The sequence below is a fragment of the Anser brachyrhynchus genome, assembly GCF_964034855.1.
Source record: "Anser brachyrhynchus genome assembly, chromosome: 19".
Taxonomy (NCBI): Eukaryota; Metazoa; Chordata; class Aves; order Anseriformes; family Anatidae; genus Anser; species Anser brachyrhynchus.
In genome coordinates, this window is record NC_137712.1 from 1,613,940 (window position 1) to 1,638,002 (window position 24,063).

General features: G+C 42.3%; 1 protein-coding gene across 2 annotated transcripts in view; it reads right to left on the reverse strand.

Annotated features, from left to right (window-relative positions):
* Window positions 1-167: 167 nt before the first annotated feature.
* Window positions 168-24,063, reverse strand: part of NEK6 (NIMA related kinase 6) — a 63,960-nt gene continuing 40,064 nt past the window's right edge. For both annotated transcript variants that reach the window (XM_080562005.1, XM_080562006.1), the window contains exons 6-10: window positions 23,136-23,244; window positions 21,782-21,889; window positions 11,820-11,914; window positions 6,483-6,596; window positions 168-2,363 (exon numbers count right to left, since the gene is read on the reverse strand). In XM_080562005.1, the coding sequence (XP_080418131.1) occupies window positions 2,253-2,363; window positions 6,483-6,596; window positions 11,820-11,914; window positions 21,782-21,889; window positions 23,136-23,244 (537 nt within the window). In that variant the 3' untranslated portion in view covers window positions 168-2,252. The remainder of the gene's footprint in view (window positions 2,364-6,482; window positions 6,597-11,819; window positions 11,915-21,781; window positions 21,890-23,135; window positions 23,245-24,063) is intronic.

Here is a 24,063-nt window from a genome sequence, read left to right on the forward strand (position 1 = left end):
AACTGATAACAGCTTATGTAGTCCATTTTCCAGCAGCAGAGCTTTTTGTCAGGTATCTATATATCACGGTAGCTGTTAGCAAATTTCACACACATTTAGTCCTGTTTGAGTGTTTTTTTAATTTTTTTCCCCTCTATAGTTGACTTTTTTTTTTTTAAACAAAGGTGTTTATTTTGTAAATCATTTTTTTTATTTATCTAAAAATGCACAATTGCAAAAAAAAAATTACCTTTTGAAATACATTTACTTATAAGCACTAATGAATTTTATGCAGCAAGAAAGTGACCAGACTTCTCAAGATACTCAAATTTAAGCTGAGCTTCCCTGGAAGCCAGAGATCCTTTTCTATGTCACACCAATAGAGGCGCAGCACAGCCATCCCTATGAATGTGTAGCTGCCACCACAGCTTAAAGGAAACCTGCAGTGTGAAAGTGACAGTCTTCACTCTTGAATCTAAGAATTGCTAAAGAAGCCGGCTATAAATTAAGCAAGTTAGCATGGGAATGGTGGAAGCAATTTGGTGCCTTTCCTACATTCTCATGCTGATTTGAATTTCCTCAATCTCTCAGGAGAGCAGCAAGATCAACTTTCTGCTGAGAAGCCTCGATAAAATGGCACCTTGCATTAATGATACCAACATTATTCACAGCAATTAATAGCTTTTCTTTGCTACCTATATAAATACTTCAAAATTTGATGGAAAGTAGTTGAAGATGGCACTGCAGTTTTCCTTTAAGTAGAGAAAATTAGGTTAAAAAAAAAAACACTAAAAGCATATATATGTATGTAACCCTCTAACCCTAATCTTATTTCAAAAAAAAAAAAAATTGTATTCTTTTCTTAAAGAAAAAAAACAACAAAACAACAACAACAGAAAAAAAGGCACAGGCTGCATTTGAACTGTCACACACAAATCTACATTTTGGCATTAGCCACCGTCACACATGGAAGCAGCGCTGTAACAGAACAGGCTTATTTATTTCCCCCGCTGTAGTCCTCAAGAACACTAAGTGCAGCACTGTTCCTCTGAACAGGCAAATGAAATGGAAACACTTGAACGTGAATCCAAGTTTTGTTCCTAAAGCAGTGAATATTTTTCATTGACAGTAATGAAACAAATCATTGATTCAATGAATGAATTTAGTTGGTTGAAAATTTTCATTTAGTTAAAGAAGATGACTCCTTCAAATCAGGTTGAGATTTTTATAAAAATTCACATTCTGTAAATTAGCTTTCACAGTTATATAGACGGGGCTGATCCTTATGTAGAATTAGATACACAAAGCATTTTACTTACTCGTTTTTTAAATGTTTCAGAGTTTAAAACACTGCTTTGCTTAAGTTTTACCTACTGGTACTTAACATACTACTGAATGTGTAAAAGTATCTTCCCCAAAAATCTAGCTGTATTAAACACTGGTTTTCAATATGAACTTGTAGTCTAAAAATAGTCACAACAAATGGGAAGATAAGTTTAGAGGAATTATTTGCAGAAGCATGATAGTTTGGGGTTTGTTTGGCATGTGTTTTTTTTTTTTTTTTACTTCCCCCCCCAGCTATATGCTGAATTCATCTAATTGACTGTAGTCAAATTAGCAAGTAAATGCATCAGCAAAATATTCACTCTTAAGTTTTCAGTTAAAAAAAACCATAAAAAAATCATGAAACAAATGCATTTCTCTCCTCCCATGCCCCTCCCAGTTTCTAAGTCTGAAGAGGAGGAAATTAATAAAAACACATAAATGGATGCTTTAAAATACACAAAGTAAAAATTGAATTCGCTATTAACCATTTGCAGAAGAGGCAAAGTAGCAGTTATACAAATTACACAAAAATCTACTGTAATTCTTACATTAGTATAAAGTGATTTCACCGAAGGAATTATTTCAATATTTCACATTACAGTTAAGATAGAAGAGGTGTGTCAAATGCTCTGACACCCTTGTTAATATAATCTATCCTAGATTACACACGACAGTTTTAAGAAAGGACCCTTAAATGATCTACAACTGTAACATGTTATTGGCTTAAAAAAAAAAAAAAATCACTTGCAATACCTCACAGAATCTTCACTTTAAAGCATGACCACCTTGTAAGAGTCCTTGTCAAATAACCTGCAGAAATAATAGAGCATCTTGCTACGAGTGCTCAACCCTCTCGCTTGCGTGACTAGGCACCAGTCGGTTTCATCTGAGAAAAAAATTCAAGTAAGACTAAGCTGTGCTGGCTTTTGAGAGTGTTTGCAGATGGTTCAAGTGCTGGAGGTCCAAACATGCATTTGTTTTGCTATTTGGTGCACGTAACCAATATCAGGTCTTTGATCGGGATCGGGGTATATGCACATGCTGACCAACTCCCGTAGCTGAAAGACAGAAAAACAGGCATGCAAACACGTAAATGGATCAGCTCATTTCTCACTGGAAAAGGCTTTGGGGCTGTCTGAGCACTGGGCTGCCGGGCAGGAGCTAGGAGCCCTTTTACACGTGGACGGTCCTGGGCAGACTGCAGGCACGCATTTGTTCCCCCTCCTCTCCCGCCCCATGGAAGGACTAGAGAGACCCTTTTCCACCAAACCATCGGCACAGGAGCTTTAATCCACACATCACAGTGGATTTCGTGTCATTTACAGTGCACCGCTAGCACCTATGTACTTGGTGGGTTCACTGTTCACTGCTCAGAGACGTCGCGCGGCTCCAGAGGGCCCAGCAGCCGCCTGGCTGCTCCACTGCTCCTGACTCTGCTAGTTTCAGAGCTTTAAAAACAAACAAACAGAAACAACCTTTTTTCTAGTGGGATTTTTGACTTGCTTCAGAGAAGCGGTGAGGCTGAGCAATGCCATCAGGTGACAGCAGCTCGCTCAGTGGGGCCTGCGGCACGGCCGGGTGGGCACGGGCAGGGGAAGCAGCAGGGGCACGGGGAGCTGGGCACCAGGGGCAGGAGCTGGACGTGCACGTGAGGAAGGACTGACCTTCCAGAAGTCCAGGTGAGCCGACAGACACGGATGGACGTGTCAGTGAAAGGGGAATCAGAAGAAAGGGGAAAGTAGAAGGAGGGGTTTAAAAACCTGTCCTGAACAGAACTCTCCTGTACAGCAGCCGTACTGCCCACATCAACCCTTTGTAACAAGCCGGCAGGGTTTTAACGTAAAACATCTGAACAGCACCTCTGTCTTGAGACACAGGATGCCTGAACATGGCTGTCGAACACCAATGTTTCCTAGAAAACCTTTGTGAAGGAGAGACTGGTCATTGATTATGTTTAATAAATAAAATGCAGAAGGGTGAAGTCTCCCCACCTCCCTACACTCTTTATTGTGCACATGAAAGATTGTAGCTTTTAATTATACAGACACTGAAAGCTGCTCGTACCCCCGAGGCGTAGGGAGAAACAGCCTTGAGCCTCTGATCTTCTCACATCCTCCCAGTAGCCACAGTGCCAATTATTTTAATGGTAATTAAAAGCATGACCATACAGCTATCAGGCACACATTTCAGCTGCATTACTGAACGTACCCAAATGAGGTTTCAGCTCTGAGCAGAGCAAGGCCCCGTGCTGCAGGCTGTCGCAGGGGCTGAAGCCCACTCCAGCAGGATTTCTGAGGGCAGTCGGCACGCAGGCAGGACAGTGCCACGGGCACACGTCCCACGCAAGCAGGACGCGCCGTAACGCGGTCACTACCTCACCACCTCCCGATCCTGCTGTAGGCACACGCTGAGATGTAAAACCTGGCAAGCCCATCCTCAGTAAAGTCAGCCCCGCTGTCCCTCTGGCCCTGTCCCACTCTCACACCTGCCGTGGTGACCTGTCTGATTCATCCGAGGGCAAGCGGTGGTTTGTAAGAGCTGAGACCCCAACAATTTAACACGCACCTGAGCCCTGAGCTGTCCACAACAAAGCACCCACAAACAACCACGGTGCTTCTAAAGCTCTGCCCGAAGCCTGCGCTCTCAGTCCAATGTATCCACCCAGCAGCTGCGCTCCCAGGTAAACCAAGGCGCTTCGGCAGAGAGTGGGAAGTTCTGTTCTCAACCACCACAGTGCAGGCACTTCTACACCAGCTGTAAGGAACCGGCAGACCACGCTTCGATAGTCAACCCATTACTAGTAAGCTTGTCTCTGAGAGAAAACCAATCCTGGCTGGAGTCCCAGCTCCTCCTGCTAACAGAGAGTAACCCAGTTCCTCGGGAGACTGGACTGAACAGAAGGCTACCGCCAGGAGGACACTGCTGAGGGGGAACGCCATGAAAGCAGGCATTCCTCCATAAATGCTCTGCCTTGTCCACGTGAAACAATGCCCCACGTAAAACACTCGTGGACCAGCAGCTAGCCCGCAGCTGAAGCCTTGGTTTGAGGCTGCATTGCCGGGCGAAGGACGGACGTGCTGACGGCTCCAGAACACCACTGAGAACCGGTAGCTGGGCACGGCCTAATCCGCGTCCCTGCCCCAGGGTGGGAGGACGCAAAGGCTCTGCTGCCTTCCCACATCACTTTCAACCCTGCTGCAGGGACAATATTAGAGCTGCTTAAAGAATCTGCCCTTTCCATCTAAGATGGAGACACTCGCTCTTCAAGGAAAATTCACATGTCCAGACAGAGGTAACCAACCCCTGCCCGTCACGGGAAGAACGAATTCCTTCTGGTGCAGCTTGCTGCTGCCGGGAAGTGCTGCCACATTTCTGAGCCTTTCGGAAGGACCCAGCCTGCATGGTTGATCTAGCTTGGCTGGTGGAAGACACTAACCCACCTTTCCCTTTGGCCCCTCACTCCAAAATAATCTCCAAAGTCCAATCTTTAAGGCCACCTACAGCACCAGATACCACTCGTGGTGGAGCCACGTTCTAATACTCAGAATTAAAGCTCTTTGTGGTTGATGTAAGCAGCAGCAGCTCATACAGCGAGCTAAGCTACAGCCAAAGGCACAGCCCTCCTCAGACTTTGTCAAGCATTCTGTTAATAGTGTATGAACACCATCTGGAGTCTAGTTCTCTGGGACCTGGCGCCTTTGAGCTTTAAACCATCCTTCTCACCCTGGATTGTATCACTACACTACACACACTCTTTAGCACTGCCAGAGGGAAGCAAACAGACAGTAATTGTAAAGACAGGAAACACATCTGTCAACTTACACTAATTCTTGCTGCCAGCAGGCATATCCTGAGATGCACGCTACAACAGCATGGCGAACGTGAATGCACAGAGCTGGGACTTGCTGCCACGGCAGCTTGGGAAAAAAAATCCACTCTTCCACAACAGCTCTCGAATAATCTCACAATGGTTCTTTTGCTACGTAACTTACGTAAACTGTGTGGTGGCCCAGAGGACAGTACGACACCAGCCCCAAGAGACCGGGTCGGGGCTCAGGCCGGAGCGAGGCACAGCGCGCTCCACGCAGGCCCCTCCGCAGCCCTGCCTGAGCGACTCGCACCGTGCAGCGCCGCATGCAGCTCAGTCAAGCTTGGTGAAATCTTGGTGTTCTTACTCCTCTTTTAAATGCCATTAAAAGGGAGTTAATTATGTCCAGTCTGGGGAAAAGCACTCCTGCACCCCACTCACCCTGCGTGCGCCCAGCGCGCAGCACCCCAGATGCCGAGCAGGTCGGACACGAGGCCGCCGCTAACTGCTGTAGCCCTGTAGCCTGCCTCTTGCCCCTCACAACTTTGAGGCAGAAATAAAACAAAAGAAAACCCTTGAAGGGTATGGTGAACATTTAAAATTACATTAGCCATTTCCTTTCAAATAGCAGGCAACTGTAAGTGAATGAGGAAGTAAGGAAAACAGATGGTTTGTCAAGGTAAGGAAATCTTAAAAGAAAAAAAAGCAAAGCTCCAACAGCCCTGCCTAAAAAACAACATGGGTGTTCGCAGCTTACGTGAAACATCACCGAGCAAGTATACATAGTGGATTTTTTAAATTTTTTTTTTAAGGTAGACCAGCTCAGCTTCTGCTCTCCATCCCTTCCTTTCATATGAACAAAACCCAAATTTCAAAAATCCCCCCTACCCAGCTGGTGTATTGACACTTACTGTGTTAGACTAAGCGACTTTCCTTCCCTCCCCCTCTATTTAAAAAAATAATAATAATAAAAAAAATCCCCTCCTTGTAACAAACTGAAATCTACACAAACAAAAATTTAAGCACTGCTTTATGGTATGTTATTTTAAGGGAAGGGAAGCAAGGAGAGGGCTTTCCCACGGTTCATTGTTGTTTTTTGCCAGCATAACAGACTTTCAGTATCAAAATGCTCCCCATGTTAAGAAATCGCATTAAAAAAATCTTTTCTGTCTTAATTTAGCTTGTTGATATTCAGACATCACAACAATAGCTTCCTTAGCCAGCCATAAAGGCACCCGGGGCATTCTCTCTGGCCAGCCCCTGCTCTACCTTAGACATGGGCTCTTTTCCTCCTGGCCTCCTCTCCTGTGCTCGGGGCGGTACTTCACGGCACCCCCACATTCCCCTCCAAAAATGCTCCCAAATTTACCTTTTCAGAATAATGTTCAGCTGGAAGAGGTGGGTAGTCACATTGCTCTATTTTTTGGCAAAGAGAAAACAGGTTCATTTTATCTCCATAGAAAGGACTCTGAAGAGCTGCCATCTGGAGAGGAAAACAGAGAAAGCATTTCAGAAATGTGAAAGATTTAATAGCCCTCAGTACTGCCGGCTTGCAGGAGCAAATTTTGGTCTTTGACTGTGAGCAAATGCTGCTGCCGAGGTCAGACAGCTCCGCACACCGCAGGGGCTCCCCGAGGCCCCGCCGCCCTTGCAGGGGGCGCAGAGCTGTGGCTGTGTCCCCAGGCCCCCCCGCTCTGCCCCCGTGTTACGGACCCCTCGGAGCCATCCTGCGGCAGGCGGCCGGGGGCAGCGGGCTCTGGGCAGGGCTTGCGCCGCCCTTCCCGGCACCCCCAGGCAGCCACGCATCTCTCCTCCTTGCACCTCCTCACACGGCGAAGTCCCTGCGTTTTCCCATCACTGTGGTTATTTGCCAAAAACATCTCAGATGTAGAATTGCCTGTAAACAGCGGCCCAGAGCACGCAGCAGCGAAGTACCTGCTCATTTAAATAGAGACACAGGGTGCTCGTGCTGCTGGGCAGCCGGTTAGAAACCAGACGGTTCACAGAGGACTGAAAACCTGATGAACGCGTTCATCTCTTCACAAAGCAGCTCCTGTCTTTGATAACTGTTACGGTTTCAAGCTTCCTCGGTTATGATCATGTTCAGAGCAGCCAATGCATTTGCTCTCTGTGACTGGTAAATTTTTAATAGACTGCTACAAGAAATAAATGGATTGATTTTGAACATTTGGCTACCTAGAATACAAAGAACCTTTTAGTGCGAGTGATGCAGTTCAGCCTCTACAGAAACAATCATCTCCTCCCCCTGCAAATTTGCTATTTAGGAGAGAGCAACCCAGGCAGTTTGGGGATCCAAACTACTGAAACTTTTCCCCATCGGTCTGGTCTTTTTCCTCTTCAGATTCTGTTTTATTAATCCAGTATTTGCATCTCCAAACCCACGACAGATGTCTGACATAAACAGATTATTCACACAGCACAGAGAGCACAACGGAAGGCTCTTGGTGGGGAAAAACTCCTTGCAGAGCACGCGGAGGCTCCTTACAGAGAGATGTTTATATGATACTTAAGTGTCAGGAAGGAAACTGCATCTCTGTGCGTGGAAAATCGTCTACACTGCAAGTTTTTAATCAGGAGGTCTAAATGAGCACTGAACAACGAGCCTCAGGGCAACAGCCCTAGGAGGAGGTGCTTTTTGAACTTACACAGGGGGGCACAAACCACGCCAGCGTCAGGGCTGCCCACCGGGACCCACCAGCACCACACCACACGTCTGCACAGGCGGCCACGAGGTGCAGGAGCAGGATGCTCGATACCAGCACGGCCCAGCCACTTATTACTCCGTGATGTGCTGGCCCTCAATGCCGCTCAGCACCCGCGCTGTCAGATGCAGCGCCGCACTGCCCTGCCTCCGCCTGACGAAGCGCCACCGGATAATTGTTGGTATTATCCACTCTGTTTAGATATTTAAAGCATTTTGCCACGAGCTGCATCAAATTGGCAAGCTTTTCATACTGAGGCCAGCTGAAGTTGATGCTTCTCACTATGTCTTTAACAGGGGGTTATTTGATAATTATTAGTCTTTTGCTCATTACCATGTGCTGTGAAAGCCATCAGAAGAACGCTGTCCTGCTGCTGACACACAGCAAGCTCCCAGCTGAATTAAAAACAGTCAATACTAGATCTTCCACTCTATTATCCTGCAGTTAGGAATCACGACTGACGGATCATTAGTGACTTGGTGACAGGCAGGCAGTTGTGAGTGGGGCAGGGTCTGAAAACGTTTGGGTTTCATTCCCAGCAGTCGGACGTGGCCCGGCGCAGGGCGCTGCAGGGGCAGGCTGCAAAATTGCACTGCAATGAACATACCTCAAGTGCTAAGCAACGCAGGACATGCTAAGAGAAACTATACTTGGTCTGAATCATAAAGACTTCTTTAAAACAATTTAAGGTCATTACATTTTTCCCTTGCTAACCTGCAACACGCACTGGCACAATGAATCCTGAGCCCTACAGAGAAGCAACGAGATACGTTCTGGGCACTTTCTTTCAAGCCACTTATCCAAGGTTATCTTCCTACGTGCCTCTGGACTAGTTTTTTTTCCACAAAGCTCTCTCTTCCAGAGATATTTATCAGATATCCAGAGTGGCATAAAAATGGCAATGCAGGTACCCAAAGCACACTGAAGGACACAATGAACTGAGTACAGGGCTCCCAAAAACATTTCAGAAAAATTGCAGGCTCGTTCAGTTTTCTGGCTGCAATGCTCCAGGCGACACAGCCTGCAGTATTTGCTGTGCCCGTGACATTCACTGTGCTTGGCTGCAGGCTGAGAGAGAAGAGGAATTACACTCGTAAGAGCTCGTAACCCGCAACAAAGGGCTCACCAGCGGCTACGGCTGCCCCTCTCTGCAGTTTCACCCACCATTATCAGCAAAACAGCAATAATGAAGAGCCTTTCCTCATAAACTTTACAGACCTGAGGTTGAATAATTGAGGACAGGCGCGTGAGCTGTGCCCCGGTGGCAGGCAGCCGCCAGGAAAGCCTTGGTGCCTGCAGCCTTTCCAAAGTTTTTGAAGGCAAAAAGGTGAAGTTGCATCCCTATTGCAGTCATAATGGCAACAGGCGGATCAGTGGGGAAAAATTACACACTCCAATTAGAGTCTCTAATCTCCAATTAGAGATTGATAGCAAACTGCTCCCAATCAGCAGAACAGAAGTGGAGGGCCCGGCACGCAGGACTGCTCCAAGAAAAATAACCACGGGCGCGTTACGGAGGGTGCATAAAGCAATCACGGGTTAAACAAGGTCTCCCAGATTTCAATAGAAAAATCAATAATTTCAGTCTGGTTGAAAAGGATTTTTCAATTCCCATTAACTTCCCTTTCCACATCCAATTAAGTGGTCATGTGCAAAAGAAAAGAAATGAAAAGGAAACAACAGAGGTTTCTGGGGTGCCAGACACAGGGAATTAAAGGGGGAAGAGACGGCACCCTGGTTGTGGCTGAAACAGGTCTGCGGAGGGCCATGGCTACAGGCGCTCGGTACTCACTAACAACGGCTGATGCTTCATTTGGGTTTGCTTTTGACATTTTGATTAGAACAATTACCGCAGGACAGCCAGAGCTCCTTTTAAAATGACCACCATGCAGTATGACTGGTTGAAAAAATACCTATACAGGAATCACTGTTGGTGCTTAAATTGATCATCTTGCCAGAACTGCTGAAGCCATTGCTTGTAGCTATATTCTTGGAATTAACAACTTATTTTCATCCCTCCAAGTGATCTCACTGACAGATTTCTACAGAAAGTGAGGGATGAAGACAGTTGCTACTGTATTGATAAGATTTAATAAAAATCACTGTACGGTTATGACCGTCAAAGTTAAGTGGTGCTATCTGACATCACATCCCAAACCCCTCAACGTTATGTAAGTGGATTCCAGTGGACACGCACATCTCTGAGGGCAATTTGTACGTTAAAGCTCTCTGCAGCTTATCTACACAATGTATTTGGAAAAATATCAGAAGTGACTCATAACCAAACAAACATGGCTTCCTTACTTTTAAGCCAAATGGAAAAAGATTCTTATTACAAGGAATTAGCCAAGATAAAAATACAGTTCCTTCAAAGATGTATGAACCTGATTTTTAATTTTCCAAAATCTAAAAAGTTTAAAAGTCAAGTAGCTGTTTATCTAGCGAACGCAAAATTGGTAACCGTCCAGTCCTTCTTGGAATTTGCAAGATCTCACAGCTCTCGTTCACAAAGTAGAGGCTTACCTACGTAGGAAGTAAATTTAAAAATGCTTCAGATGCCAAATCTTTCACGTTACTATAGTACTGCTACTCCTACCAGAGAATTATGTTTAGTGCACAATTAAGTCTTCTTGAAATCTAAGGAGTACTAAGACTACTGTGCCATAAGGAGACCATATTGCCTGCAACAAAAACATATCTTAGCACAACGCTAAATATTTCTCTCTGCATAAATCTGGAGTCCCATCTCCAGTACAGCTCAGTCTCAGAAATGACTCAGAGCAGCCCGATGGAGAAGGTTACCTTGCTGAACAAGCATTCAGTTGTATTAGGTGAGTATTCTTCCCAGAAGTGGTTAACTGCAACAAGCAATTAACTCCTGCCAGAAAGAGCTATATTATAGGAAAATTTGCTTTTTTACTGTCTTGTCCTAAAGGTTTGTTTAACCAACTAGCTGAATTACATGTTTAACTACAGTTGTTTTCATAGCTAATTAGCTCACAAAATTGCACTTTTACGTATTCCCTCATTCCGTCTAGTTGTGAGAAATTGCAGTGAGAAGAAAAATTTCATCATTTCACATAATTGAAAGTAGCTCAGGAAAGCATGACCCTGACGCCTGGAGGTCTATTATCCAAAGAGGATGTGAGCAGTAGCCTTATAATTAAACATCCTAGTGATTTTTAATTCTCTGGGCAAGGATAAAAACTTTCTAAATGCTGACTTGTACTTTCACTTGAATTCAAAGATGACACATACATTTAAAATTATAAATGACCACAATGTTGTTCCAAACCCTGATTTCTGCTAAAAATGAAATCACAAAACCCAAAGTACTATTATAAAGTCATAGCACCTATTTTTAAAATGCATGTAATAAACACACGTAAAAATACTTTAAAAACTAGTTACACAGTAAGCATGCAGTTCATACAAAGTGTGCCTGCTTTGTATCTGTGCATTTGTCTGTAAGACAATGTACAATTAGAAAATACTCCAGCTATATTCTAATACAGTTAAAGAAACGATGATTTCATGTTGTATAAAAACCCTACTTTTCATTACCAAAAACTCTCAAAATTAAGATACTCCAATTGGTCAGAATTCAATTAAACAAACCAGTAGCTTATGTTCAAATAAGTTTTCTATTGTTAGAACAAATGGTATTCAGGAGAAACTATGAATATGCTGCCCTCATTACAGCTCTCCTCACAGTCAGAAGAACGAAATGCAGTAAACTGGCTTGTTTGTGTCTGTATCCTCAGCATCTACTGTGACCTACTAAATTAACTTTGCGTAAGTACCAAGCTGTATGGCACAATTTCTTTGTTCTTCAAGCCTAAAAAAATCACATGATGAGTATAGAGTTATATTTTCATAAAGTTTCTCAACAACTAAGCTAAAATAAGTCTGATCTACTCAATTCCTGTTTCACTGTACTGTGTGGTTAAGACAAATGGGGAAAAAAGTTAGAAGATACTTACTTCATACAATAAACAGCCCAAAGACCAGATATCAGATTTAAAGTTATAGCCGTTTTCATGTATTCTTTCTGGGGACATATAGTATGGAGTTCCCACTGTAAAGAAAATGAACAAATGACGAGTTACTGTCTTAGAAAGAGACAGTGCAACCTGCATTGTACAGAAGTTTGATTTTGCTCAAGGACTAGGTTTAGCATGTATTGCTCATCAGAAGAGACTGGCACAAAAATTTGGAAAGAAATCATGGTTTCAAAGGCACATTCTTATGTAGAACCAAAAATATAATCACATGGAAAGCTAGAGAACTGCTGAACGTTACTGGAAATATCTTTTGTATTTCTGAAATTTGAGGAAAGTTATTTCCCCCTTCCAAGTACCACCGGAGTGTCTCTCACGGACGGAGCCGTTGTAAACGATCATTCTCCTTTGGTTCACTCAACAGCATATGAAACTGCAAGTTAGATGTCATGAATGTACACTGCTAAAACAAGAATCCTGTGACAGCACATCCATTGAAAGTTCACTTGACATATACTGCACTAGCAGCATGACAGATCAGCCGCAGATGTGACGGGGTACCCTTTTTAAGAGTTCAGGAGACCATTTATTGTAGCAGAGAAATGGAAGTAACAAGTCTGACATCAGACAGGTATTCAAAAACTTTCTGGAAGAACCAAGATAATAATTCCAAACTTTAAAACACTGTTCCAACTCAGTCACGTTAGAAGCTGTGGGATTTCTATGTACTTCCAGAAGTCTGCATTTTATCACAAGAAATTTACTACAGCATTTTGGACAGGACTTACAGGAAATTATTAATAAATTCCTTACCTCAAAAAGGCTCTTTTTAAAATCCGAAGTAAGTTTCAGTTTTGGTACTGAAAATACAAGACATCCTGGCAGTCTCAGCTACATCAAATAATCCTCAGATACATCATTTATTAAAACATCCAAGGACTTTATACGCTCTCTTTTCTCCTGCTTCCCTGTCCCCTGTCAATTTTTTTTTCATTTGGCATTCCAGTGTATCCTTCTCCTAATTAAAGACCTTTCTCATAAGATAGCAAATGTTTCATTTGCCCGTAACTTTCAGTTTACAACTTCTTCATTCAAGACCCTGACCACAGACAGCTGAAAGATTCCTTAGCAGATGAACAGCATTGGTGGCAGCTCTTCCCCCCGTCACTACCTTCCCCCAGCTTTCCTGAAGAGGGGTTTGCACTCTGTAGGAAACAAATTACTTTTGGAGTGGAAAGCAACAACTTCCTGAAAGGCAAAATCCCCCGCAGAGCGGACGCAGGACGCAGCACAAACTGGGGGGCTGCTGACGTCTGTGTGATACCCAAGCAAAGTCACCTCAAGCGCCGAGAGCTCAGACCACACTGCGTTAAGTGCACAGGTGAGTCCAAAACTCATCTACATTCCCCTCTCATCCAGAAAACCTAAACACAGGCCGGGATTCCATTGGTATAGGCGCTGTACAATTTACAGTACAGAAAGATGATGATTACAGCCTCAAAGAATTCACGGGCACATAAACCAACACAGTGAGGAGCAGCTGGGCACAGGGCAGCACCTGGGCGGTCAGGCAATACTAGTTAGTACATCAGCATCCTAGCGGAGCTGAAAATCAAAGACAAAAATATTTTCTTAGGTTACTTAGTCAAAACAAAGAGCGCTGATTTGAAGTTAGCACTATCAATGCAACTACCCAATTTATTCCAAAGCAATGCATACATACAACTCTACTCATCAAAACAGATCAAGTAACCAAGAAAGGGGACCACTTCCCTGACTGGCTCATTTATTTGGTCCCCCAGGAGTTTCAGTAATCAGGAGCACTACATGATGAATTCAGCTTGCGTTTGCAGGTCATTCAAGCAAGAAATTACTTCACTTTCAAGGTGAGGATTACAAAGCAAGAAAGTACATTTTTGCAAATTCTACACAGACTACAAGATAGGAAAGATAACACATGGAGATTATTATATTTCCATGCTCAGTAATACCACATCCAGCCTAGGAATATGCTGAACTGATGTTGTCCCAGATCTGTCTGGCTTTAATTGCCAGTGAAAGGCCTCTACATGTAGATTAGACCCGAGTTCTGTCAATAGTCAGTACTTTTTAACACACTGCAGAGTAACTTCAGAGAACAGCCTGAGCAGCCAAGGCCTCATTCAAAGAATCCAGCAAGGCTTTCCATGGATGTCTCCCCTGTGCATGCAAAATGCACACCATGGACAACACAGGTCTCCTAATAACTCCCGTACAGTTTCCAGATTTCTGTGGAAGAGCTGCACTTGGTTAGAATAGCACCGATTCATTTTCCTCCTTAAAAATACGCAACTGTAGAAGAAACAGTGATTAGTTAAACTCTTGAAAACAGTTCCGGAAGTCTCTATTGAACATGAGCACGTACGACATGTTGCTACTTTTCACTTCTCAATGCCTCTTCTCTTCTGAAATCTGACAAGAAAATTAACAGACTAGACAGAAGAGAAAACTTCCTGCCCCTCACCACCAGGGAGTGAAAGAGCTGCGTTCGGGTGGACCACAGCACACAGAACTGGCAGGAGGGAACGTGGAGATCATTCCCACTCTTACTTCCCGAGATCTGCGTGCTTCAGAGGATACGGTGCCAGTGGTGGCCTCCAGCAGTAGCTGTTCTTGCTATCAGTTATTCTGGGTCACTGCGTAACAAGCTCAGAGCAAATAACAATGTGTGGGCTCTAAAGTTATGGCCTCGCCTTCCACGTTAGCAGGGGTCTGCTTGGTAGGCTAAAATTGTCGTTTCGGATAATGCCTTAAAACAACCTTCGATCAAAGCAAAATGACAGGGTTTACAACATGGATGAGTGCGTTCTAGTCCATATTTGATTTTTTGTGCATTAGTCTGTTCCATTACATTAATAGGTCTGTGGAGCAGTCCATGCCTGATCTGATTTTATGAAGCCTACCTTGCACATTTACCTATCATTACTGTAGTGTTGTCAGCAAATGTACGAACAAGCAGGACCCCGCGTTTCAAAACTGATGCATTAATTTTTAAATAACTGTCATGATAAAAGACTGACAAGCCCAATTCTCTTTATGGCCTGTCCAACATTATGTGGGAATCTCCTGTAATGAGCATCTTCTAGAGAACCGCACAAGACTTCCAATGCAATCAGTCAGGGCTCACCATTGCATTACATTAGTCAATTTGACAAGAATAGTCTAATCGGAGACTATTAATCAGAAACTTTCTTTGGCATTTGCCCTGCTGAAAATACAAAATATTGTTCAGATTCAATATTAATCACCAGCTGCTAGAGTAATGCCTTTAAAGTTATAAAGGTCACAAAATGATAGAGAAGAATATGACTAAGCAAGCATCTTCCCATTCTATTCCTGAAAGTCGAAGCACTTCACTTGAATATCAGCCTGCTTCAGAGACCCCAGAACAACATTTCTTCCTCCCTTCCCAAGCACCGTGTGTGTGTGTGTGTACGCAGCTAAAACACCCATGTGGACCAGAACAGCTCTGGTGCAACACCCAAGCTAGGGAAATGCTAATTATTCCGAGTTAAATTAAGAGCAGAGTCTCTTGTTTCACCGGGAAAACACAGGCAAAGGCAGCACAGTTATCTCAGAAATAAAATTCAAATACCTTTCCTCCCATATATAGTTGGGAACAAACAGAGACTACCTGCAAATCTGATCCATACTTTTAGGAAGCTCTCTCACAGAGCCTCATTCACTGAATTTAACGTACCACAGATGAGTCTCTTGCAGCAGCATTGTCACACACCTTCAGGCAGACTATCATTAGACAGAAATCAGCAGAGAATACTTCCAAATATTTTAATAAGTTCTGTACTTTTTTTTTAAAGTGTTATAAAACATAACTCTTAAAACTAATCAAACTCCATAGCCATATTTGGCTGCAAAATATAAGAGCAATTGATTAGGAAAGCTTTTATTGCTTTGCCTTCACCAGCATCTTCCAGCTAATCTTTATACCGAGCTGAACAGTGTTTCTGAACCTATCATTTTGCTTTCTCACAGCAGGCAACAGAGTTCTGAATATGAAAGAACCTAACAAATTCTGACCTTTATTATATCTTTACAGAGTATTCCCAGTTTCAAACCAAGAGATATCAGAGAGCAATGTGGGCCTCAAAGGGGTAATACTGATTAAAGCATTCCTTCGTCACCGAGACGTTCCACTCCTGTCAAAACAAACTTTGTAATGTTTTGAAATACTTGTGATTTTTGAAACATGTTCATTGCAAATGAAACAGGCAAAGAACTGTGTTCAAAAACCAGTGATGCCACCCATGAAAAACTTGGTTGTTAAAAACAAACAAACAAACGCACTCAGTTTAAAAATAATACTAAGGTATTTTCAAAACTACTAGCTTAGCTTTAATATGCCGGACACTATAGCGTATGCCATGAACATGCAGTTACAAAAAATATTTCAGTAGGTTTTAATAATATCAGGTGATGCAAATACAGCACGGAAACAATTCCACTTGCAAGTGACAGTCCACAACTCTCACTTGCTTGATCTCTCCAGACAAGCTCATAGGCCACCAAGAAAAACGTACAGCATTATTTAAAAGGAGTCTGGTTTTAAAGTATCAGTTTCTAAAAGTTTGTATAATTTGGGGTATATTTTCACATCCCTTCCCAGAAGAATAACTTGGGAATTAGCTCAACTTTGGGTAATTGTTTATATATTGTCATATTTTCAGGAGACTTAATCTTCTCCTAGTCTGTGACCTATAAGAATACATGAAGTTTCCCATATTCTTAACTGTCAAGGATAAGCTTCTTTGGAATACTAAAGAAACATTAAATAACACAAACTAGATATAATACAGCTCTTTTCATCAGGAAACAAGACAAAACAAAAACAACAACAACAAAAAAAAAACAAGACAAAACAACAACTACAAAAAAAACACTGAAAGCCTGAGCAACTCAGCTAAGAAAAATAAAGAGAGCAACTCAGCTAAGAAAAATAAAGAGAGCAACTCAGGTTGTGCTTTTCTTGCTTTAGCCATTTTTTAGTGCCAAAAGTACTGGAAAATTTGCGAGTGCCTGACAGGAGACAAGCATGCTGCCTCCACAGCAGAGACTTGACAGCAAAATAAAAATAAAACCGTGGTCAAAAGCACTAAAATGTACATTGAACTATTTCAAATCTCTATGTGAGGTACCCACACTAATTGTCTCAATGAAATGTTAAATAAATACATAAATCTACTTATTCCTACAAAAGAGTGTATTTTGTGCGTAGTATTTCAGCTCTTTCTAGTAGAAGTTGTTTTAAGTTCCCTTATTTTATTTATTTAAGTTACAAATACAACTCTACCAAGTCTTTACAGTCACATTTTTACATGCAGGTATTGCAATATACCTGCAGCAATCATTTCTTACACAAATACTGTACTTCAGGCACATACCAAAAAGCTAAAATTTCTCAAGATGCACAAAATATTGGCTGTTGTAATATTAGGCAGATTTCTTTTGTGTGTCTCTCTCTATCTGAAGGAAAAAAAAAAAGCCCGTCGAAGTATTGTGACTTTGCTTCAGATGATAAAATAGCTTGGCAAGCCAAGGGAAAAAAAAGGACAAAATCTATTTATAAAAGAGCTCTTCTCATGACTGCAGAGTTACTCCCCGTTCACCCTCATATCCAACAAGAAACCAGAAGGAACGTGCAACACCCCACGTACACCAATCCACAGCTAGTTGCATGTTCTAAACTGGGAAGGTTTGACTTGCATACATCCCCCAAAAGGAGAATCTGCTCCAAGTTTATTCTTGTCCAAGAATAAATAATAAGTCATCTGGTCCAAAACAAGACTACTCTGTGTAAAAGTTTTTCCATCATTGCTGGTTTTTGGTTTTCAAAACGTAAAGCCAATCAGAAGCTTTGGATAATGCCAAGTTTATTTGGCTAAAAATGAGCGTTATACCATTTCACAATAAAATGGCCCATTTTAATAATAATGGAAATTCTCTATATTTATTACAGATCCTAGTGAAACAAAATCTAGCATTTTATTGCTAAGCTTTCCAAAGTCTTAAATGGAGTATTTAAATATTTTGCTATTTATAATATCATTATGATATTTACAAGTAATTAGGTTTTATGGCAAAAGTTAATGACAGGGCTATTCCAACATGCTTGTTAGAAATACCTTAACTGACAAGGAACGCCTCTGGATGCCGTCCTCGGAGATTAACAAAATAAATAACGGACACGAGCAAACACTGAAGACAAGACAAAACAGGAATACTTCCAGCCCTGTTAAATTGTGAATGACGAACGAGGGAGACAACACCTGGAGGCACACCGCCCGCCGTCGCTGCAGCGCCTCCGGGCGCGATGCCCTGGGTGAAGCCCAGGCACCGCCTGCGGCGAGCTGGGCCAGCAAACCGGTGCCACGCGGCCCTGGGGAAAAGTACCACACAACGGGGGGAAGAAAAAAACCCACAGAACTAGAAATGTAATAAAATGCTCACATTATAAATAGCAAATGAACGGGCCATAAAAAAGTTTCTTCATGAAAAGAGCGATTGGTATTAAAATGAGAAAAAGGAAAGAAGAACTCCTCCTCATCGCAGGCTGAGCTGCCCCTGCCCCAGTGCCAGCAAGCTCTCGTGACAGCCAACTCCACCCCAACCGCATCCACCGGCACCAGGAAAGGAAGAGGCGAGGCACCACGTGGTGACAGCAGCAAACAAAATCCACCTTGGCCGCATCGATTACCTAAAAATCCAAGAGCTTCCTAGCAAAGCCCACGCGTGCCCAGAGCTCCCAGCAGCTCCGATCGCCGCTCCAGCCCCACACCAAGAAGGGATGGTGTGGGGCAGTGGTGGGTTTGTCTGCAGCCTGACAGCTGGAGGGATGCCACCGCTCCTGGCCTTCATCAGGGATCCTCCTCTGCCTCTCCTGACGTGCGGTTTCGTTATGGCCACAGGAAGGATGGTGGGCAGGAGGTGCCCGGGTGCCTGCAGCAGCCGCCCCATGCTGCCTGCACCCGATGCAAGGCTCACCAGCCTCTCCTGCGCTGCGTATGGGCAAATCTTTCATTTTTCTTTCATTATGCCGGCATGTACTGTCACTTAATTTTTATGTATGCAGTCCTTCCTGACAAATATGATCTGCTGCCTGGTAATTCGTCTGACGTTCATTCTGCTCCCTGCTCTAATTACGGCTCCCATCCCTGGCGCGACGGCGACCACGGCCCGGTGGTACACCTGTCAGGCAGGTCATGGCGCTGTCGAATGCCCTTTTATGCCAGTCTGATGTTGGCAAATACAAAGGAAGGAAAAAAAAAAGGGATGAATGAATTTGCATAGGCCCTGTGTTCGATTCATGGGTCAGCAGCCAGAGAAAGGATGGCGCAGGGCGGTTGCCAGGGCAACGGGGCCCGGCTCCGGCTTGGGCCTGGCCTGTGCCAGCCCCCGTGTGCATCACTCACGGCGACTTACACAAACGTCTTCATTAAACCAAAACCAGGATCTGCATCTTTCCTGCTGCCACACATCCTGTATGCCTGGCAAATGACCCAAAATCAAACAAAAAAAACCCAAACACCCAAACCCAAAACCTTCAAGTGTGCAATATTTTTCGATTGTAAAAGTATTCTTTTTACTTGCATGCAGGAACCACTGCAAATGGTGTTCTCTCCATGCCCCCACAGCACAGCACACTGTCTCCAAAATCGCTCGCTGCTGCTCTGTTAGCATTTTGCATCTCATTCACCTGTTTCCAGGATGCTGTTGGTCTGCGGAAGTGCAAGGTGCACACAGAAGAGGCTCAACTCTTCCTACAGGAGCTTTCTCAATTAAGAGAGAGCAACCCTGGTAAAGGTCACGAGCTTGGCTTACATGTGCAGCTAGCTTCCCAGCCCCAATTTATCCTTATTAATGTACTAAGTGCAGCAGTCAAGCTAGATAAGATCATATAATTAGACATGGTCATATTTTTGCCTGTTCAGATGATGAGATTGTAACTTTCTGTGAAAAGGATTTATTTTAATCTATTAAATACAGTGTGCATATCCAAGGATAACTTTTGATGCAAAGGGAAATTAATATTTTATGGAAGTAAACTGGAGAAACGTCTCACTTTTTCTAAGCACACATAAAATAAGGCATACATCTTCCTTCTTTACTTACTTAGAAGTGGACTTAGAAGCCCAGTGTCATTACAGAGTACTCTCAAATACGTCTGCATTCATTTAAAGAAACAATCAAGCAAGACTTGCACTCGGTGGAGGAAATTGCACAAATGAAGACAAATAGTGAAACAAACATGTCGTGTGTTCCTAAATCAACCGAGAGCACTAAATGTAAGAGAGCTTTGATACCGTGCTAAAGGCAAAGACCCTTCTCTGCTGGAACACAGAAATACCTCTGACTCAACAAATACAGCCACATCAACAAGAATGGAAAATCAGCCATCTCTCAGAGTACGGACACTCAGGGGAAAACTAAAAATTATGAAATATTTTATACTGTACGACAAAGGATGAACTGTGTACACTGTATACTTTCCTATAGTATTGTAATTAATGCTAACAGTATTTTTTTTTCCTACGCAGAAGTAGTTTCTGTGTAGTTCCTTCACGTTACCAAAATATCATTATTTATCTTTTGATTCATGCTGAAAATACGTTCTCCTCAGAACAGATGATTTCTCCACAATACCTCAACTTGCAGAGATGAAAACATACAATAAGATTCATTTTTTTCTTTTAAGAATGCTCTTACAAGACATGAGAAAAAGCATATAGTCACTCTGGTTTTCTAGTTTTGCTTTCTCTTGTAAGATCACACACAGAGGTTTGTTTTTGTAAGAAATTAGTTTTCTTTGCCAGATTTTGTAGATAACTTACTTTTTAGTAGTCTTATTGCAATTGTAATTTTATAATGATGCAAAAAATTACTTCTCCGCAACACATGAGAAGGTAGCACTATTAAAGAAAAACTCTGTGATATCATTTAAATTTATTCATTTAAAAAAGAAAGAATCAACAGATATAACTTTAACAGACCTTTTATCAAAGATGTACAACTTTACTTATAAGCAAACTTTGAAATCTAACTAAATGAAACCACAGATGCAAACCTGATCGGAAAACAGTTCACTGTCAAAATAGAAGGCTACCTCAAGTGAAGTCCTGCAAAACATCCTATAGCCCCAATTCTTTGAAGATATCCATTAACCACAGCAATGCTGTTGCCTTTGTGGATATCAAAAATCTGGGATGAGCCAGAGCATAGCAGAGTACAGAGGAAAATTTCAGAGTGATCAGTGTGAGAGTCTGGAAACAGGATACAGTTCAGTAAGAATAAAAGCAGGGTACTACGCTTTGGTGGGAACAATCAGCTGCACAGACAGCGAGCAGGAAAACAACCTTCAGATACGTGGAAGGCATTAAGAAAACTTGGATCTTTAAAGCCTAAACTGAATTTCAAGTCAAGTCCCTCTTTGGAACAGACAAGCTGTGAGGGCTTTAAACACCTCCCTCACCTCACACACCATCACAATCCCTGCTCAGGGGAAGATGTCTGAGAAGCATCTGCTAAAAAAAAGTTGTCTGTGTAACATCTAATTCTAGTAAGCAGAGTGCAGGCAAGCATGCTATTTAGAGTGGAAAAGCTGCATTTGTTACATCTGCTTTACCAGGCCAGACATGCCAGAAAAAAGAAAAAAAACACAACCAACCATCAAGTGGAGTTCTTAAGCAAAAAAAAAAAAAAAATCTAGTAATTTTTGTATGAAGACTCCAGACGTTTCAATAGTATTTAAAAAGGAAATCACAGAAAACAACGGTATGTGCCCACCAAATCAAACTTCTGTCATAATAAGAGGACAGAAACCACTTCCTTTGAACATCATAGCTAACAACTATACAGCAGTGCTTGCTTAATGTCCAGAAGTATTATCTTACCTAAGGAATGTGCTGCAGTGGTTTTTGAACTAAAAAAACGGCCTAATCCAAGATCTCCCAGCTTCACCACCCCTGTGGCTGTTATAAACACATTGGCTGGTTTTATGTCTGCAAGAAGAAAAAGGTAGAAGGTCAAAGCCACAAAAGGTTATTTGGTTCTAATACTGCAATAGAAACATAGCCCGGAGCGCTGCCTCTACAGGACAGGCTTGTGCAGAACCGTGTTTCTTCACAGCTTTGATAGGCTGAGTCTTCCGTGACTTGAAGTTCATACACACACACAATACAGAATATACCTCTCAGCACACAAGAAACACCAGTGAGGGAAAAGTCATAGGAAACAGCATAACACAATAGAAGCAACCTCTTTAACTGACGGAATCAAAGGAATGCTTAAGTTTGCTTCCTTTTGGAACAATCATTTTCTGCAGGAAACAGTACTGCCTGCCATGGTCCCCTGATACCACTGGCAAATTACTGCCCTACCACACGCAAATTCTGGGCTCTGTACAGCCTATTTTGCTTGTGTAGTGTAAAAATTACTAGTATCCTGACCTGGCTACTTGGGAAACCAGAATTCAAGTTAAAAAGGCTATTTCCTCACAAGTCAAAAGACTAAATACGCATGGTTCCAAATTTCAGCTAACAATAGTAGAACTAATCCAGGTACAACTGACAAGCTACATGAGGGGTTAGATACAGGAGCAAAAGTGACACCGCTCTGCTGAAAAAATGGTTAAAAATTCACTACTTCTAAGGAGAAAGGAAATAGCAGAAGCAGCACAGACTGGTATTAGTGCCTTTTGGGATGTTTGCACAAGTCCTTCACAAAGCATTTTAGTTATGCTGCAAGAAGCAATGTAATTTTTGGATAAAGCTCAATGCAAAAAGTTCTAAGCCAAGAGATTCAAAAATAATTAATGAAAATGGAGAACAGAGTATGAGAGTGTGGGACATATTTGTATTAATATTTCAGAAAAGCTTCCAAGACAGGAAAACTCTTCTAAACTCTCTAAGGTCACAACTAATATAATGAAGACTATTTCTTAGAGTTCACTGTTATCTAGTAGTCTCAGCATTTTACTTCTGACACTTTTCTAATGGCAAGTTTGACACTTCTACTTAATATCAGTGTCTGGAATACAAAGCAGCTCATCTTCCTAGTACCACACTCACTTCGGACTGAATCCTTTAACAATGAGGCAAAAAGACAGAAGGAGAAATCCATCTTGCAAGCTCCAGCCTCTCTAAACATGCATTGGCTGAACATCAGCATAATTGTTTTTGAATGTAGGCGCTTACTAATTGGAACATTATATTATTATTCAGTGAAAAGAGACTGAATTAATGTTACCTCTGTGCATCACCCTGCGGGAGTGCATGTGTTCAACTGCACTGCATAACTGCACAAAATATTTCCACACCGTCCTTTCCGGGATTAACCGTTTCTGCTTTTTAAAATACTGTGGAAGGAAATAAATAAAAGATCAGTTGAAAAGCAACATATTTGACTAGTTCCTGGACTCGTGTTAGTCAACCGCAGGTTGCTCATGTCTTCCCAATCTGCAGCAGCATGACTTGTCTTCTGATTAGCTTTTAACTCCTTCTCTCTGTATGTAGACTTCAGTGCAGTTCACTCATTAACAACTATTATGAAAAATATGCGTAAACAGGTTTGACATTTTTGAATGGACACCAATTATAATTAGCATTAATCTCCTTAATTACCTTGCAAAACATATTTAATGCCTCAAAACAACAAATGTCTCAAATGTTTTGCCTTAAGTAACAAAAGATCATTAAAAAAAATCTCATAAGCATTCATTATTGTACAGTGTATTAACAACAATAAGGAAATACGTTTCCCCTTCTAAAAAGATAGCCATAGCATCAATAAAGTATCTATATTTCTTCTGTGATCAGGTAGGATAATATATTCTATTTTATGCATAATAGGAATATTAAATTAACTGAACTCTCTCTAGTGAGATTGCAAAGACACTGCTGATAAGACGCACAGATTTGGAAGGAGGCTGTTTTGTGTGCTTCTGCAGTGCCAAGCATAGTTGAGTCCAGACCCTATAGACTTCTGGGTGCTAAAAGCTCTCAGGCAAAATAATCATAAGCAAAATGCATGCAATAAGATGTAGTGCATCTTGGGGATGGTTATCTCCAATACTTAAGTCTTCCTCTCAAGTAACTTATTACAGGAATAAATAATCAGCTGTACACTCCAGTGGAGGCTAAATATGATGCATCTTCAAGTGCTCTTTTCCATTTCA